General features: G+C 41.6%; 1 protein-coding gene across 2 annotated transcripts in view; it reads right to left on the bottom strand.

Moving 5' to 3' along the window:
- Positions 1-19,688, bottom strand: part of CFAP36 (cilia and flagella associated protein 36) — a 144,950-nt gene that overhangs the window by 62,862 nt on the left and 62,400 nt on the right. For both annotated transcript variants that reach the window (XM_075064423.1, XM_075064424.1), the window contains exons 2-5: positions 19,045-19,109; positions 15,032-15,133; positions 9,546-9,660; positions 6,066-6,153 (exon numbers count right to left, since the gene is read on the bottom strand). In XM_075064423.1, the coding sequence (XP_074920524.1) occupies positions 6,066-6,153; positions 9,546-9,660; positions 15,032-15,133; positions 19,045-19,109 (370 nt within the window). The remainder of the gene's footprint in view (positions 1-6,065; positions 6,154-9,545; positions 9,661-15,031; positions 15,134-19,044; positions 19,110-19,688) is intronic.

The raw sequence follows: 19,688 nt of genomic DNA, 5'->3' as shown, positions 1-19,688 counted from the left end.
CAACGTGGCTGCCCTTGGCCTCAGGGCTGCGTGGCCTAGTGGCCTGAGTCAATATGGCTTGGGTGGGGGCCCTGGCCTGCAGTCTGGAAAGAGCAATAATCGGTCTAGGAAGATCAGACGGCAAACAGTCTATCATCCCACCTCTGGCAGCTGGCCGACAAATGCAGGCATCTTGTCCTCAGATGGGGGAACTGCCACCCAAGGGTGGGGTGACAGGGGATAGGGGGACGTGGGTCCATCTGACTCCACCATGTCCAAGCTCACGGCCCTGATCATAGCAAGTGAGTTCACCACTGAGTCAGTGGCGGGGTCTGACTGAAACACATCGACTGCTGTGGAGACAATGGCTAGTCCCCACCGCCTCTGGCTACTTTCTATCATGATTCCTGTCATCTGTGGTCTGGGTGTCAGTGTCTCTGGTTTCCACAGGCTGCACTGCTCCCAGCAACTGCAACCTCCCTGGGGCATCCACCGACACTTGGGTGTCAGTCTGAGGCTCGGCACCTCTGGCTCCTGTGGTCCAGGATTCCTGCTGCCCCTCAGCTGGAGCTGGCAAGGTGCATCCTTCCTCCTCGGCAGTCAGCCCTGACTGAGCTGGGCTGCTCCCTTTTATACTGCAGCAGCAGTTGGAGCATGCCCAGCAGGAGCGAGGGAGCGTGGCTTCCACTGCCAAGAGTGCTGCCTTTACTCCTTCATCCCCAAGGTGGGGCCTGTATACCCCATCACAAGCAGCTATAAAGATTTTGGATATTTTTATGTTATGGAAGCCTGTGGATGCCACTTTATCTCTGGCGGAAAGACCTTTAATAGTTGGCAGGAAAGATATATCTTCTAAACCTCGGGTTCTATGATTCTGCAGGTGATAATACCGCTCTACTCAGCACTCATTAGGTCTCAGCTGGAGTATTGTGTCCAATTTTGATCACTGCTGTATAGAAAGGATGTAGAGAAACCGGAAAGGATCCAAAAGTGACAAAGATGATCAAAAGGTCAGAATGTAAGTCATGTGAGCAAAGGCTGAAGGAACTGGGTACATTTAGTTTGGAAAAGAGGAAATTAAGAGGGAACTTGACAGCAGTCTTCAAATACTTGAAAGGCTGCCATAAAAAGAGAGAGAAAATATAGCAGATTTAAATTAAATCTCAGGTAAAACTTCTTAACTGGACAATGGAACAAACTTCTTAGTAGGACAACAGAACAAACTGCCTTGGAAGGTTGTGGAAGCTTCTTCATGGAGGTTTTCAAAAGGAGCCGTCTGTCTCAGATGGTTTAGACACAACAAATCCTGCATCTTCACAGGGGATTAAATCAGATGACCCTTGCGGTCCCTTCTCCCATTGTGGTTCTATGATTCTATCAGTCAGTTGGTAGCACACTGAGATATAATGCATTATCCACTTTGAAAGTACTTGGGAAGAAATGACTTGACTTTTGGACTGGCCAGTTATAGCCGCAAACAGACATGGTGGCATTCTGAAGATTTGGTCCTATCAGTATAGTATCAAAGAGTCCTGGAATTGTCCAAGGTACAGAGCTTCTTCTCCCATTACACAGTATGTGCTCTTGGAAAAAAAGTACATACAAGTTGATTGATACAAATGGAGGAGTTCTGTATGAAATCTCAGGAACACTATCTTTCTGTGAAAGAAAGTACATGGGGGTTCTACCACGAGCACTTGGAGGCTGCTGACCCTTTTTGTTGCACTGAGGGTGACCAGGAATACCATTTTGAAGATAAGATGATGGATGAAGCACTCTGAGAGGGGCTCAAAGGCAGGCTCCATAAACCTAAGAAAAGCAACACTGAGGTCCCATGCTGGAGCAGGACCTTGAATGGTGAATAAATATGCATAAAGTCCTTAAAAGACCTTGGATACCATCAAATGAGATTAAGATTGACAGCAACTGTATCAGTGGACGATATGCTGAAATTGCCACCAGATGGACCTGATCGAACTGAAAGAAAATCCAGAATGCTTTCAATGAAACAAGTAATCCAGACTCTTTGGTATCAGGCCAAATTGGGCCATCCACATAGAGAATGTATTCAACTTAGAAGAGGATGCACCTTGTAGACAGTTTCCTGCTCCTGAGCCAAGATCTTCCAAACAAATGAAGAGCAGTCCTTTTCCATGGCACTCAGTCAGCAAACATTCAGAATGTCAGTTGCAACATTTTAGGGTCTGGGTGGAATAGCTGTCCCTAATTCTGACAGTAGATCAGGTGTTCTGGTCATACAGACATCCTTAGGCGGTCTCTCAGTCAGAACTGCCTTCACCAGAAGCCGGCTATGAAAATGAGTTTCACCTCATCTCATCTTGCTTTGGCAATCATCCTAGGGAACAGTGGGAAAGTGTGAAGGAGAATTTGGTTCCACTGTAGAAGCAGGGGTCTGGTGAAGATCCAAGGGTCATGCTTCCTCTGGAACAGAAGTTCAGACACTTGGAATTGTTCTGGGTAGCCAACAGGCCTATTAGCAGAGTGCCCCATTAGCAAAGTATCAAGTCAACAATGGATTTCAGTAGTGACCACCTGTGACTGGTGATGGACTGTCTGTTTAGGAAGGCAGCCAGGTCATTGCTGCCTCCTGGAATATGTAGAGCCATTGGGGTTATGCCCTGACAGGAGTGACAGTTTCATAAAACAATGGCTTCTTTGCACAGGGCAGAAGAGCATGCTCCCCTTTGCTTGCTAATTTGGTGGATAGTGGACATATTGTCTGTCGGTATCTGCACAAAGGTTTGCAGGATCAGGATGAATACCATGCATGCCAGTTTGATGAACTCTAAAATGTTTATATATAGTTTCCTATCTTTCAAGGGAAGGTCCCTTGAATTTGCAGGTGGTTCAAATGGGCTATCCTGTTTCAGATGCAACTGTAACAAATGTTCTGGATGGTGACAGAGTCATGAATGAATGACAGTCCAGCATGAATGTTAATTTCACTGAGCAGCTGCTGTGGATCAGAGAGCAAACTTCCTTTTGCAAACACCACCTTTCCGTGTTTCCAAAATGAAAAATTTCAAACTCCCTGGTTTATGAGAAATTTTTACAAAATTTGGTTCCGGTCCTATTTAGACTGAAACCAAATTTCAAAATGTCAAAATTTCCTGTAAACCATAAATTCTGAATTTCAACCAGCTCTAGCAACAAAGTCACTTCTGTTTCTAAAAGGCTTTCATGAGAAGGGCTCTGGAAAAGGGATAGGGAAGGGAGGCAGGTAGAGAGTGAGGAAGTCAACTGAATGATGCAGCTGTGAGTAATAATGTCCAAAATCCATTTATCAGCTGTAACGTCCAGCCATGCCTGATGATAAGCAGTGAGGTAGTTTTCAAGTATAAGCTCTGGAGTGGTCTTGGTATGGCTTTTGACCATTTCATCAAACCTGCTGTCTCTGGAAGGCAGGCTGGTGCGATGTGGAGGAGGAAAACAGGCAACTCCACAAATATCAGTGTTGCTTTCTAGGTGAATACTTGGGCTGGTGACTGTGACAGAACAATAGCATTCTCTGCCTCCGGGGTGGTTGCAGAAAGGTTCATGATACAGTCCCAGAGCATAAATACCCAGGGATCTGTGTTGCCTTGGAATCTCTGACAGAATGTCTGTCACACTTCATCTGTTCTTGTATTAAATAGATCCATATCTTCAAAGCGTAAGTTCTCAGTTGTGGCTTGGACTTCTCTTGGTATCCCGGACACCTAAACCAGAAGGCCCAGTACATGGTGACTGCTATGGCCATCAAGTGAGTGTCTGTATCTGATTCATGAACTGTCCTTGGTAGCGCAGTTCCAGTTACCATTTGGTCCTCTTTGATTATGTGTCTCAGCTCCTCCCTGCCATCTTGTGGGAATCAAGATAGGAAGGGGATCACCCTCTCCCACATCAGTAAGTTGTATTTCATGAACAGCACATGATAGATCATGATGTGGAACTGGTGGGATGTGCTGAGGAGTAGGCCTTTAGGTTGAAAATACCAGCTTCTTGGGGTCCTTGTCTTTAGGAGTTTCTTTGTTTGACCTGCTTTTCTCCTGAACGATGGAGACAATGAGCAAATCTGGTGTTGAATATGCGTAGAATCACTCAAAGCCTTTGGGTGGACCCTGTTACTGTTTTTTCAGCTGCTCTGAAGTCAAGGGAAGCAAGGCCTGGGTGTGCCACAGACACTTTGCTATATTTTGGGTTCTCTCATTGATCAGGAGAGCAATTCTTTCAGGCACCAAGGATGTCAAACAAACTGAATTACCTTTGTTTCGATATCCCTTGTATCCACTGTCCTCAATGATACTTTCTAAAATGCCCTGAAGTCACTGATGGCCAGTGTTGGGGCCACAGTGACTGCTTCATCTCGGGACAAGGAAGATTTCTTCGGTGGGGAGGACAGCTGGAACGTGTCTCTTGCTAGTTCTTCCACTCTTGGGTATCCCTCCAGTTCTAGTGAGGGTGCTCTTGCCAGAGATGCCAAAGGTGGCGGAGATCTCCTCTTTGCCAAGACACTGGAAGAGACCCCATTCCAAAATCTGAGAGGACAGGCCCCAGTACAGCCAGTAGAGCTTTGGTGGTGGGTTATATTGGTACTAGCCTGACCAAGGAGGGCCCATTGGCTGCCAGTTCCGCACTGGAACTTGGTATTACATGCCTTCGGTGCACCTTTGCTGGTATTGTCATTCTTGGCTTTCAGGCAATGGTGCCCTAGTCAAGTAAGGGGAGAAGGAATGGCCCTTTCATAGGGAAGAGAGGTAACTCTCTAGGGATGCTAATGCCAATGCATCTAGTTCCAGCTCTGATGTTAGTAGTTCCAGGGTAGATGTCTGTGTCGGGTTCAGTACTGAGAAAAGAGGCAAGGGGGGCTAGTCAAAGACATATCTTGGTGCCAGGAATAGTTCCAGCTCTAGGGCTAGTGCCAGAGATCTCAACGTGGAAGTTGATACCAGTGCACTTACCACCCTAGTGCTCAGTCATTGCTGATGTCCTGGCACTATTCTTAATTGATGCTTAGCATTTTGAGGGCTTCTCTCCCAGTCTAGAGTCCTCTCTGAGGGACAGATATGTTATCTGCTCCAAGCTGCATTTGCATTTGACATGGAGGAACCTTTTCACTTCAGAGGGTGAAGCCGGGTTTCTCTATCTTGGAGTTGCGCTGAAACAGTCCACGCCGACACAGTCCACACAAGGCCTTTGGTGCCAAGCTAGATGTGATCAGTTTGGGGGTGCCAATGCTGATGGTTTGGACACCTTTTTATTTTCCCTTCCTTGCTAGAACCATAGATCTTGTGCCCAGTAGCCAAGATATTCACCAAAGACAATCTCTTCGGTTCCTGTATGAAGGATATCTCCACTCCTGGATCTAAAGCTACCTTCATGAATTGCTCTAAGAGGTGCAGTTTGAACTTCATCTCTCAAGATTTCAGGGTACAGGACAAAAAGAAGCAGGAGTCAACACTTGTTGGGGATGTGTGCTTCCCCAAGACAAAACAGGCATCTGCTGTGTTCATCTATGATGAGTATAAACTAACAGCAGGAATGATAAGGCTTAAATCCGGTGGGTTTTGATTTCATCTTAGCCAGTGGCAGGCACAAAGCACCTCACCCAGGTGTCTAGGGGGGTTTCCCAGGGGGAAATCTCTCTTCTTTCTTTTCTAACTGCTTTCTTCTTTCTTTTTTGGAATGGAAACACACAACAAAAAATCAAATGAAGAAATTAACAAAACAAAGAGAAGAAGAGTTTCTTCACTGGAGAAAAGTTCTGAAATTCAGAAGCAGGTCAGATACAGTCCAGGTTGTCTCTCACTGCCAGGGGTGTTAAGTGGGAAATAAGAGAGGGTTGGGGACACTTTGCCCTATATGCCTTCTCATGGGAGCACAAGGAGGCATGGCCCCACTGGACACGGTTGTACAAAAGATTGCAAGCTTGCACACATGTACACTTATATTAGGATGCACACTGACACGTGTTGAAGAATATTTATGTCACCTACAAAATGAAGGAAACACCCAAGTAAAATGCAGCAGAATATCCATGTATATCTACTACCATAAATATTAAGTAGGAGACCATTTCTTGTTACCTAAGAACCTCTCTGAGTATTTTCATTTCTTGTTGTTCAATTTCAGTGAACACATCAGAACCATCTGTCAAACAGTCGGGTAGCACACCTATAAAAAAAATAGCAAAAACGCATGTATTGCTCTAAAGAAAATGGATTCTCACTCCATTTTGCATGCATTCTTCAACCAGAGAGAGAGTAGTAGGAGGAAATTACTAAACTGTAATTCCGTGTCTCAGAAGATATGTTTCCAAAAAGATTCTAAATTTTTGAATATCAACTTCCCAATATGAGACTGGCAGAACTCTCAGAGCTCTAAAGGACTGGTCCCCAAGAGCAGCTGTAGCAGGTAGAGCATGAGCCAGGCTCTCCATTATTCTGTGCCATTTCCCACATTTCCAAAGCTCCCAAGTGACAAGCCAAAGTGAAAAATTATCTTGCAGACTAAGAACTACACCACTACCCCAATATAATGCGACCTGATATAACATGAATTCAGATATAATGTGGTAAAGCAGTGTTCCGGAGGGGCGGGGCTGCGCCCTCTGGTGGATCAAAGCAAGTTCGATATAACACGGTTTCACCTATAACGCGGTAAGATTTTTTGGTTCCCGAGGACAGCATTATATCGAGGTAGAGGTGTATTACAGAAGGAAAAAACAGCACAAAACAACAAAATGCCAAACTCTGAAGGAGGAAAATGGGTGGATGAATGGGAATCATATCAGAAAGATCTTGAGAGAAGCACAATTACAGGTACAGTAACTCCTCCCTTAACGTTGTAGTTATGTTCCTAAAAAATGCTACTTTAAGCAAAATTATGTTAAATTAACCCAAGTTCCACATAAGAATTAATGTAATTTGGGGGTTTAGGTTCCAGGGAATTTTTTTTCGTCACATACACACACACACTATAAAGTTTTGAACAAACAATTTAATACTGTACACAGAAATGATGATTTTGAAGCTTGGTTGAGGTGGTGGAGTCAGAGGGTGGGATATTTCTCAGGGAATGCCTCACTGCTAAATGATGGACTAGCACTCAGCTGAGCCCTCATGGATTAACACATTGTTGTTAATGTAGCCTCACACTCTACAAGGCAGCATGAATGAAACGAGGAGGAGACACAGCATGGCAGAGACAGACAGACACATACCATGTGTGTCTCTGTGTGAGTGAGAGTGAGAGACAGAGACACACACCGTGCGTGTGTGAGAGAGAGAGAGAGAGAGAGACTCAGAAAGATGTACATTGCCCCTTTAAGTATATTGACACCACTCTAAGTACACTGTCTTTTAAAGTAGATCAGCAAGTTGAGACAGCAGCTACTGCCAGCAAGCTCCCTCCATCCTGAGCCCTGTCATGTCTCCCACCTGCTCTGTGGAGATGAGGTGCAGGAGCAGGGGAGGGGGACACTGTGACATTAGCACCCTTCTTCTCCCTGCCTCCCCCCCCCCCGCACAGCAAGCAGGAAGCTCCCGGGAGCAGCTCCAAGGCAGAGGGCAGGAGCAGCACATGGCAGTGGAGGGAGGGACAGCTGAACTGTCCAGCAATTGAAAGCCTGCTGGGCGGCTGCCACACAGGGAACTTAGGTGAGCTGATAGGGTGGCTGCCAGTCCACCCTGGTTCCAAGCCCCCCACCAGCTAGCTCCAATGGGCTGCTCTTTCTGCAAGCAGTGGACAAAGCAGGCGGCTGCGAAACAATATTACCAGAGAGCATTGCGCAACTTTAAAGAAGCATGTTCTCTAATTGATCAGCAATGCAACAACAAAACAACGTTCACCGGGACGATGTTAAGTGAGAAGTTACTGTAAGTAATTTTCCCTCATATAAAAGGTACTCAGATATTATGTTGACGAGTGGAATAAAACAGCCCATGAGGAAATTAGTAAATCTGTATTCAGTACATAGTTTGGATAATGTGCAGTAAATATGGCATGGGGCCATACAATGAATGACAATAAAAATAAATATTTAATACCTACCTATTAAGTGAGCATCATCCACTCTATGCACTGAATAAGACAAGGGTCCAGTGGAAAAAATAGTATGTGATCATGTAAAGACTATCATAATGCATACTCAAAGGGTGCCAAATTAAGGCTGCACAAACCTTAATTCTGGTATTTCCTAGCTTTTAAGTGCTTGACTTTGCAACCTTTATGTTGTTTTAGTGGAATTTCTTGTATATTATATGTGTGCATGTGTTTGAGTCTGTTGTTATTCAAACAGAAAATTGTAGGTATTTTTCCTTTTTTGTGGCCCCAATTCTGGGTTCCATCATGCCCCTTTATGCTGGTTTTTAAAAGGAAACCGCTTACAGAAACAGTCAGTGTGTTCAAACTGAGCATGTGTCCAGCCTATCCATCGGCTTGGGCATTCAGCTTCTAGTCCCTTCCTCTGACCCTTAGTTCTGCTCTTGACTACACCCCTGGGTGTCCAGTGGTCCTCGTCCTTGACTCCACTCTAACCTCCAAGCTTGGCTACCCCCTTGGCTCCAGCCATTAGACTTGATTGCCCACATCCCAGTCACGTTCATTAGACTATTACTTGTAACAACTATATATTTTATTTACACACACACTGTTCTTGTACAGACAAAAAAGGCAGAGGAAAGTTGCAAAACCTTTAGATTTAGCAAGTTTCAAGCTTACTATATGAAATACAAAAGTTGAAGTCTCCAGACAATAGCATGCTGAAATGACTGCACGTATACATGTATGTAGTCATTACAAGTCAATGGATATTAATAGAGTGACTAAATAATAACTCTCATATATTTAACTCCTACAGTCTGAGATGCAGCACCTGAAAATGAGAGCGTAGTAATGGAAGTACACATCAAACTTACTGTATAGCCATTATGTTTAAAACTGCTATACAGAATGACGTAAATATTCCCCCATACTGAGGGCCTAGGACACAAATAAATTGGTACAATTCCTTTGGGTAGAGAGTGGGGCTAATGAGAAGATATCAATGTGCATCCCCTACACAGTGTAGACTACAGGTCCTTGTGCAGCTATACATAGAGGTTTGGAGCAACGGTAAGGTTAGGTGTCAAATGTATCAGATGCTATGAACATCCATCTGTCCTTGTCCTCCACTGAGCTGGGGAACAGGCAACTTGAGAGCTGCTGCACTTTGGATCACGACTACATTGTGCCAAATTATAGTTACTTTTGTAATACCACCATTTAAATCAGAAAATCCTTAAACTGAAATTTGAATCCAAGTTTCATAGAAATAATCTAATAGGCTTTCAGATAAAGTTTTAGATACATTTTAAAAGGAATACAAGTAGCTGTGGCTGACAGAACCAGTTGTAGACTCAGGGTGAAATCCTAGCCCCACTGAAATCAATGGAAGTTTTGCCATTGAATTCATTTGGGCCAGGATGTGACCTTAAGTATTTATGGATGGGTAGACCATACAGTTATGCACAAAACAGCTGAAAAGATGCACTGAGAACTAAAATTTCTCATTTACTAATTCTTACCATTTCTTTCTTGAATGATTCTAATGGCTTGCAACTGCATTTCAATGTTTTTCTGTACCATCATTTCCTTAAATAATCTAAAATCTTCTGCTGCCAACACTGGTTGCAAAATGGCCTTTGGGGGAAAAGAAATCTACAAATTAATTAAAAACCTTATAGAAATCAAAAACTGATCATTTCAAAATAGCCCAAACACAAAAAGATGTGTATTATCACTGCAAGACAACATTTGTATGTTGTGTCTGCTTAGAATTTTTTTTTGGTTTATGCCCTGAAATAAACAGCTATTGCTGACACAGTGCCAAGAATGCTGGAAACAACAGCCAACTATCCAAGGATTCAGGAGCCTGGAAAACAAAGAGCTTTTCTTGTCTTATGCTCTTTAAAATCCATCACTGACATATCTGATTTTCTGTTTTCTAAATGCAATTTATAAACTGTACGATCTAGTAAAATTACTGCTGGTGGAATTCTGAGCAAAAATAAAAAATTCTGTGCACAATATTTTTAAATTTTGCAAAATTCTGCATATTTTATTTTTCAAAATAAAACAACATAATCACACCAGTTTCAATTATTTTTGGTCATTTATTTCAAAATACCTGTCAGCAAATAGGTCTGTATTAATACCTACAACAAAAAAAGATTCAGGAAACGTTTTTTGACAAATAGATTCCTTACTAGGTATATTAATACAGAACTCCAAATAATAATTTATTTAAACTACAATACAGAACCGTATTTCCCGCACCCCTCAGAAGCAATACAAAGGCTTGGGAGAGTCAGGGGTGACAGAGGAGTTGAGGGAAAAGGAAGTAAATTGATAGGAAGGAGCCTGGGTGTGAACTTGGAGGGTTGTTAGGCAAAGGTGGGGAAAGTGTAAAACAGTTTTTGGTGGGGTGGGTGAGGAGGGATTGTTAGGGAGTTTCTCCCATGTAGACGCTGGCTGACCCCTAACCTCTCCCATTCAGTCAGGCACATCTGCCCCTGTCCCCATGTGTGTCTGTGCCCTTACCCAGTCACTCTCCTTTCCCTATGTAGCTCTGCACCCTGTCCCCCATCTCCAAGCGTCTCTGTGCCCTCACCAAGCCTCTATGTAGCTCTGCCCCTCCCCTCATCCCCATGTGTCTCTGCAACTCCCTCCCCTCCGTGGTCCTATGCCTCCATTCCCATTCAGCCCCTGCCCCAGTCTGTCCTCCCCCATTAGCCCTTATGAGCCCGTCTGACCCCTCCAGCACCCTGCGCTGTCTGTCTCTTCATAACTCCTGTCTCCTGACCTGGCCTGGTACTGAGAAGAAGGCAGGCTTTCTCTTCCTTAGCTGGCTGTGAGCTTTCTGCTTTGTTCTATTGCCAAAATATCCTCTGGTGGGCAAAAGGTGGAACTGCAGCAACATTTTGGCAGAAGCTTTTTCTGTGCAAAAAATTAGAAATCTGTGGGGCTCGTTAATTATGTGCATGTGCAGAAGCGCAGAATTTCCCCAGGAATATAAAATATATTAAATGAATTAATTCAACAATGAGGCCCCAGTTCTTCAAGGAATTCCATTGCAGGTGGACCTCTACACCAGCATGGAATCCCAGTGAAGTCAATGGGACTCTGTATGAATGTCAAGGTAACCCATGTATAGTTCATTGCAATATCAGAGCCTAATATATTTAATTATTTTTAATTGAACATTATTATATGTTTTGTGAACCTAGCGAGACTGTAATTCTGTCAAACTTATCAATATTTTAATAGTTATACCCAACTCTTCTAGATATGACAAAAATATTTAAGGATGTCAAAAGGAATAATAAACATTAAAAGCTGGTTGGTCTATTGGCCTATAATAGTGCTCTGCATTTTATGTGAATTGGATTCCATTCTCATGGTGAAATCCTGGCCCCGCTGAAGTCAGTGGCAAAACTCCCAGGGACTTCAGTGGGGCCAAGATTTTATCTTCAGTATTCTTTTTCCTCTCAAGCTTACAGCAGAGTGGTATGAAGGCAACACACGCAGCCCATATGCCCATTCCTTCTTGGCTGATGACAGAACTTTGAGTCATTAGTGCTGTTGGACTGAAAGGTAGGTAGGAGGACTGTAGAATTAAGTGGAAAGACAGATTACACTTGGCTAAGTGCCACATCATTACTATAATAGTGGAGAGAGACTTGATGCATGATGCCTTGGTGGTGCGACTTACTCTGTAGCAACTTTTGTGTGTGGTTAAAAGGGATATTACAAGCACTGAAGGTGCTTGCAACAGAGTTAACACTTAAATTTCTCTAATGTAGACTAGACTCCAGATTCTGGATAGGCCAGAAAGAAAGAAGAAGAAGAAAGTTAGTGGTTAAGGGAAAATACCTGGGATAGATCCCCTGCCCTCTTGCTAATGACAGCCAACACATTATGGTATGGTTGCTAAAAGGAATAAGATGTCCAACATTTTCTCTTCCACATTACAGTTCAACTTAAGTGCTACAATTTGGTGAGCTTTCCCATAATCTGATTTTGCAACTCTATAAAATAATGCTGAAGGACTACGCTGTGTCCAAGATAATTAGAAACCAACAAGAGTGATTGCTAATCTTTCTTCAACTGAAAAATCATGTGGGCAGAAATTGGCCGGCTATCCATTCCAAAACTTTTCTAAAACCTGGATGTTTTTATATTTGTATTGAATTTAAGTGATTTGAATAATTGTGGCTCAAGTCAATCTTCCTTTGCAGATTATTTTGTAAACAAATTTAAGGAAACTGATTGATAAGGATTACATTGTCCTTGTTATTTTCCCTTTGCAGTAAGGGTTTTAAGTCTCAACATCCCATGCCATCCTAAACAAGCTCTCTCCTTTCTTAAGAATTCACAGCCTTTAAATTACTTATAAAGTTACTTTCTCTCTCTCCTTCTAGCCCTCTTAGCCATCACTTCACCAAGTGATATTTTGGGTTCTTTTAAATTTTACTCAAAAAAATCAATCCCACTATTGCCCTTTGATCTTTTCTTTTTTTTTTTTTTGGCTCTTGTCTGAACTCCCTCCAGTTTGTCTCCCTGTTCATCATTTCAGTTGTTGAGATCAACCAACCAATCACATAGAATCATAGAAGATGAGGGTTGGAAGAGACATCAGGAGGTCATCTAGTCCAACCCCCTGCTCAAAGCAGGACCAACACCAACTAAATCATCCCAGCCACGGCTTTGTCAAGCCAGGCCTCAAAAAACTCTAAAGCATGGAGATTCCACCACCTCCCTACGTAACCCATTCTACTGCTTCACCACCCTCCCAGTGAAATAGTGTTTCCTAATATCCAATCTAGACCTCCCCCACTGCAACTTGAAACCATTGCTTCTTGTTCTGTCATCTGCCACCACTGAGAACAGCCAAGCTCCATCCTCTTTGGAACCCCTCTTCAGGTAGTTGAAGGCTGCGATCAAATCCACCCTCACTCTTCTCTTCTATAGACTAAACAAGCCCAGTTCCCTCAGCCTCTCCTTGTAAATCATGTGCCCCAGCCCCCTGATCATTTTTGTTGCCCTCCGCTGGACTCTCTCCAATTTGTTCACATCCTTTCCATACTGGGGGGCCCAAAATTGGATGCAATACTCCAGATGTGGCTCACCAGTGCCGAATAGAGGGGAATAATCACATCGTTTAATCTGCTGGCAGTGCTCCTACTAATACAGCCCACTATGCTGTTAACCTTCTTGGCAACAAGGGCACATTGCTGACTCATATCCAGCTTCTCATCCACTGTAACCCCCAGGTCCTTTTCTGAAGAACTGCTGCTTAGCCAGTCAGTCCCCAGCCTGTAACAGTGCATGGGATTCTTCCATCCTAAGTGCAGGACTCTGCACTTGTCCTTGTTGAACCTCATCAAGTTTCTTTTGGCCCAATCCTCCAATTTGTCTAGGTCACTCTGAACCCTATCCCTACTCTCCAGCATATCTACCTCTTCCCCCAGCTTAGTGTCATCTGCAAATTTGCTGAGGATGCCATGCATCTCATCATCCTGATCATTAATCAAGATGTTGAACAAAACCAGCCCCAGGACAGATCCTTGGGGAACTCTGCTTGATACCGGAGGCCAATTAGACATCAAACTGTTGATCATTACCCATTGAGCCTGAAAATCTATCTACCTTATAGTCCATTCATCTAATCCATACTTTTATAACTTGTTGGTAAGAATACTGTGGGAGACCGTATCAAAAGCTTTGCTAAAGTCAAGATATATCATATCCACTGTTTTCCCTATATCCACAGAGCTAGTTATCTCATCATAGAAGGCAATCAGGTTGTTCAGGCATGACTTGCCCTTGGTGAATCCTTGCTGACTGTTCCTGATCACTTTCCTCTCCTCTGAGTGCTTCAAAATGGTTTCCTTGAGGATCTGCTCCATGATTTTGCCAGGGACTGAGGTGAGGCTGCCTGGTCTGTAGCTCCCCGGGTTCGCCTTCTTCCCTTTTTTAAAGATGGGCACTATATTTGCCTTTTTCCAATCATCCGGGACCTCCCCCAATCACCATGAGTTTTCAAAGATAATGGTCAATGGCTCTGCAATCACATCAGCCAATTCCCTCAGCACCCTAGGATGCATTAGATCTAGACCCATGGACTTGTGCATGTACAGCTTTTCTACATAGTCCTTAACCTATTCTTTCACCACTGAGGATTGCTCACCTCCTCCCCATGCTGTGTTGCCCAGGATAGCAGTGTGGGAGCTGACCCTGTGTATGAAAACCGAGGCAAAAAAAGCATTGAGTACTTCAGCTTTTTCCACATCATCTGTCACTAGGTTACCTCCCCCATTCATTAAAGGTCCCACACTTTCCCTGACCTTTTTCTTGTTGCTAACATACCTGTAGAAACCCTTCTGGTTACCCTTCACATCCCTTGCTAGCTGCAACTCCAGTTGTGTTTTAGCCTTCCTGATTACATTCCTGCATGCTCAAGCAATATTTTTATACTCTTCCCTGGTCATCTGTCCAAGTTTCCATTTCTTGTAAGCTTCCTTTTTGTGTTTAAGCTCACTGAAGATTTCACTGTTAAGCAAAGCTGGTCGCCTGCCATATTTGCTATTCTTTCTGCACATCAAGATGGTTTGTTCCTGCACCCTCAATAAGGCTTCTCTAAAATACAGCCATAGTTGTATGGCTTTCATAGTTAACTTTAATTCATTAGTATTGTGTGGCTAATACAACTTAAAAATTAATTAAAAAAATACAAAACACAGGAAACAAATTTTGATAAATTTTTGATGCCACATACAAATATATGGCCTTCAAGTGACACCACTGATCTAAATTAAAACTGCAGAAGTAGTTTGCTAGCCATAATGCATAGCTGATGGGTATGAATTTATTATAGAATTTTAGAAAATGAAAAATTTTCTGCAAAAAAGGACCTGTAATGCTATATTAGTGGAAATAGAAAATTAACAGATTATCAATTAAAATCCAGCCATTACTCTGGACTATAACAGCATAACATAGGAAAATATACCTGTGACGTATGTGACTTTGCAAGAGGAGATGAACACGCTTCTTGAAATGTTTCTTCATTAATTCCAATTTCCTTAAGATAACCTTCTAGCAGTTTTTCAACCTACAAAAAATTATGAGTCTTACCTTCTACTAATTTTTACCTCAACACATAGATATATGTCACCAAGCTTTTAAACTCACCTGTAAAACCATACTAATTGTCAATACATTATTTTACTATTGTGAACTTTATTTTTTTAACAGTATCTTGATTCATTTGAAAGCCACTGCAATATTATTAAGAAAATTAGAAACTTGCTGGTATGTAGTATCCTCCAGAAATCCACAGTGGTTTAGTGAGTTAATTAGAAAATTTTACCAGAGCTGTTGAACAAAATAGAAGGCAAACATCACAGATTCCAGCCAGGATTCTGATTGTCAGCTTGACTAAATAGTGGATACCAAACTCTCAAGTCTATGAATGCAAGGAGTGTTTTAGCTAGAGACTAGGTCAGTGTAATTGAAGAAAATGTGGTAACACTAAAAAAGATACAGTTGTATATCAAAGTTTCTTGATAAGAACAATATTTTAATCTAAAATGTGATACAGAACAAGGATATGGAGAAGTATAAATGAAATATCAGATTAGATTTTAAGGTTTGGGTACTTGCGTATAAAGACCTAAATGGCCTGGTATGTATCAACCTACTTTTGACACTGCCTCATTTGCAGTTAGTGGAGGCACTGATGCTAGCCTCTCACCCGGATATAATAAGACGGGAATTTAGCTTGGTGTTCTGCATAAGGGCTCATAACTCAAGAAAGACCCCTACCCCTTGTACAAAATAGCACGGGTTTATGAACTTTCAGGGCATGTTGTAGAGCCTATTTGTTTTAGCTCACCTCTGAAGAAATATAGAGGATACAGACCAGTGTATGGGGATGTTAGTATTTGATCATGTTGTTGATTGTTAAAAGGGCTGGACTGACTGTATTGCATTAGAGTTTTCTAATTTTAAAAAACTGACAGGACATTCAAAGTCTGTGAATGGACAATTTTTATTTTTTCTAAATTGGAAGAAATAAAAATAAATAAATAAATGTCTACACAAATTACAAGACGATAATTTAAATGTATACCTAAAACTAATATATTTTATGTTTATTCATTATGCTTTATTTAGGTTATGGAGAAACTTCAAAGTCTGGGACTTAAGGAATCCAGTCTGAATTGATACCATTTGAATACACAGTTTACACCATGATTTCTATGTATGTGTGTTTGGGGCATGCCCCACAATGGCCAAATTCAAGAAAAAGATCTTGGATAAAATTAAATTGATCTTAAAAATGGACATCAACATGACACAACCACATTGTGTACTTCAAGAATAGTAACCTGAACAGGGTCCAAAAAGGCAGTAAAATATAGGCCAACTGCTAATACCTTGACAAATCCTAGTCCCTATTTCAAGACTGAGACAATGGGATTTGAGCATGGAATATCTGTTGAGGTAGGAAAAATGGAATCCACTCTCAGGCCATAAAGTATGACAACTTTATGCCATGCCTGTGTGCAAGGGTATAGGCAATATGGGAATAGGCAGAGATGAATATTTTGGAGAAATACCTATTCTCTGCTTTAAGAGATTGTTCTGATAGTTTTCAAATATTCAAAAATTAAAGTAACTTTAAAAATTCAAATTTTGCATGTGGTTAGTTATCAGGGAAGAATCATCACTTTACTAAGATTGGAGAAAAGAAAGCCAGTAAAACAAAATTACAAACAACTAAAACTTGCACACATTCTGATATAAATTTCCTTTGTCTGATAAACAGACTTTTGCACCACTATAACTGCCAGCAGTAACAGTCTTGCAAGTGCACAACTGAGTAAAAAAAACCACTATTTCCTTACTTATTTAAATATACAATTCCTTAGATGCAATCACAACCTCAATAGCTACATGTGATGCCTGGGAGAGGCATTTTGTGTCTTTCTTACTATGATTGAAAGTGCTAGATCTCTTTAAACATGTAGGTACATCTAGATACTAAACTACTCAAGATAGTTAAGACCAGCAGACTGTGCAGAACTTCAAAAAGATCTCACAAAACTAAGTGATGGGCAACAAAATGAAAATTTAATGTGGATAAATGTAAAGTAATGCACATTGGAAAAAATAATCCCAATTATACATACGTTATGGGGGGAGCTAATTTAGCTACAACTAATCAGGAAAGAGAGATCTCGAAGTCATCGTGGATAGTTCTCTGAAGACGTCTATGCAGTGTGCAGCCACAGTCAAAAAAGCAAACAGGATGTTAGGAATCATTCAAAAAGGGATAGAGAATAAGACAGAGAACATCTTATTGCCCTTATATAAATCCATGGGATGCTCACATCTTGAATACTGTGTACAGATGTGGTCTCCTCATCTCAAAAAAGATATACTGGCACTAGAAAAAGTTCAGAAAAAGGGCAACTAAAAAGATTAGGGGTTTGGAACAGGTCCCACATGAGGAGAGATTAAAGAGGCTAGGACTTTTCAGCTTGGAAAAGAGGAGACTAAGGGGGGATATGATAGAGGTATATAAAAGCATGAGTGGTGTGGAGAAAGTGAATAAGGAAAAGTTATTTACTTGTTCCCATAATATAAGAACTAGGGACCAACAAATGAAATTAATGGGCAGCAGGTTTAAAACAAATAAAAGGAAGTGCTTCACACAGCGCACAGTCAACCTGTGGAATTCCTTGCCTGAGGAGGTTGTGAAGGTTAGGACTATAACAGGGTTTAAAAGAGAACTAGATAAATTCATGAAGGTTAAGTCCATTAATGGCTATTAGCCACGATGGGTAAGGAAAGGTGTCCCTAGACTCTGTTTGTCAGAGAGTGGAGATGGATGGCAGGAGAAAGATCACTTGATCATTAACTGTTAGGTTCACTCCCTCTGGGGCCACTGTTGGTTGATAGGATACTTGGCTGGCTGGACTTTTAGTCTGACTCAGTATGGCTGTTCTTATGTTCTTACATTTCTAGTGCATGCAGGGAAGGAACCTCTGGTTATGCTACATTTTATGCCATTAACAAAAAGTAGGTGTCACAAATAGATCCCGCAAAGTAAATTTAGATTACTATGAAAACGGCTTATGCCCAGCTAAACAGGAGAAATTTCAGAATCTCAATGCATGGTATAGTATTATAGTAGAGTATAGAGTATAGTAGAGTAGAGTATTATATCTATTAGGCACCAAGAAACTTTTTTGGAGAGAACCTATATGGATGAGATGGACTCTACCATAACCAAAGTGAAACCAGAGGGTTGGAAATTATATAAATCGCCCTCACTGAAACGCTGTGTTCAGTTCTAGTCACCCTAGCTCAAAAAATAAGGAATTCAGAGACAGGCTGAAAATAATGAGTTATGCAAAGACTTCCAAAAACAAAAAAGATTGAAAAGTTTGGTATTTTTTAGTCTACACAAATAAGATGATTCATGACAGGTAACAAAATAATAAAGTTTAAAAAGAGTAAATCAGCTCCTTCTACTTATCCTCCCATAATTAAATACTTCCTTGTTCTTGTATTAAGTTGAAAGGCAACAATTTTAAAATTGATAAAGGAAATACAAACTTCATAATGCATAATTAACTTGTAGAACTCGCTGTCACAAGAGATCACTAAGGCCAAAAGTTTAGTACGATTCAGAAAAGAATTCTTTATTTACAGAAAAAGGGAAGATATACACAGTTACATTAAGTAGAATAAAACTGTTTTTAGATGGCATATGAACCTTCACACTTCAGGGTATAAGTCAACTACTAAGGTTTAGTTTTAGGAAGAAATGTCACCTCTCAGTTAATGGACAAAAATGAAGTAACCATGAGGTTCTCACATATCCCCCTGACACATCTGGTACTGGCCACTGTCAGAGACAAGAGACTGGACTAAATGAACTACTGCTGATCCAATATGCCCATACCTATGCTCCAGATTCCTACACCCTAACCATTGGTGAATAATACTCACCAGAGCTTTGTACTCCTGATGAATCTCCGTATAGGACAACTTGCTTTCTTCTTCTTCATCAAAAACTGAAATTAAAAACAAAAAACTTGACTTTTCTTAAAAATGTATATGTCAATAGTACAAAGAGTATTTCAAGTATTGAAATATTAAAGTTAATGACCTTCAATTAAATGCAGCCCTAATTAAAAAATAAGATCTACCTATTACAAAAGGTAATATATATTTAACCTCAAGTCACATACCCAGCCATGGCCCCAAGCCATCCAGGGATAGAATGATATGCAGGAATATCATAGACTCATAGACTCGTAGGTCAGAAGGGACCAATATGATCATCTAGTCTGACCTGCACAAAGCAGGCCACAGAACCCTACCCATCCACTTTTATAACAACCCCTAACACATGACTGAGTTATTGAAGTCCTCAAAATTGTGGTTTGAAGACCTCAAGCTGCAGAGAATCCACCAGCAAGTGACCCATGCCCCACGCTGCAGAGGAAGGCAAAAACCTCCCAGGCCCTCTGCCATCGCCTGGAGGAAAATTCCTTCTCGACCCCCAATATGGCGAATCAGCTAAACCTGACATGTGGCAAGACCTCACCAGCCAGCACCCAGGAAAGAATTCTTGCAAGTACTCAGATCCC

Source organism: Chelonoidis abingdonii, chromosome 3, assembly GCF_003597395.2.
Source record: "Chelonoidis abingdonii isolate Lonesome George chromosome 3, CheloAbing_2.0, whole genome shotgun sequence".
NCBI lineage: Eukaryota > Metazoa > Chordata > Testudines > Testudinidae > Chelonoidis > Chelonoidis abingdonii.
The sequence above is the reverse complement of the archived record's forward strand: the minus strand, read 5'-3'. Positions and strand labels throughout refer to the sequence as shown.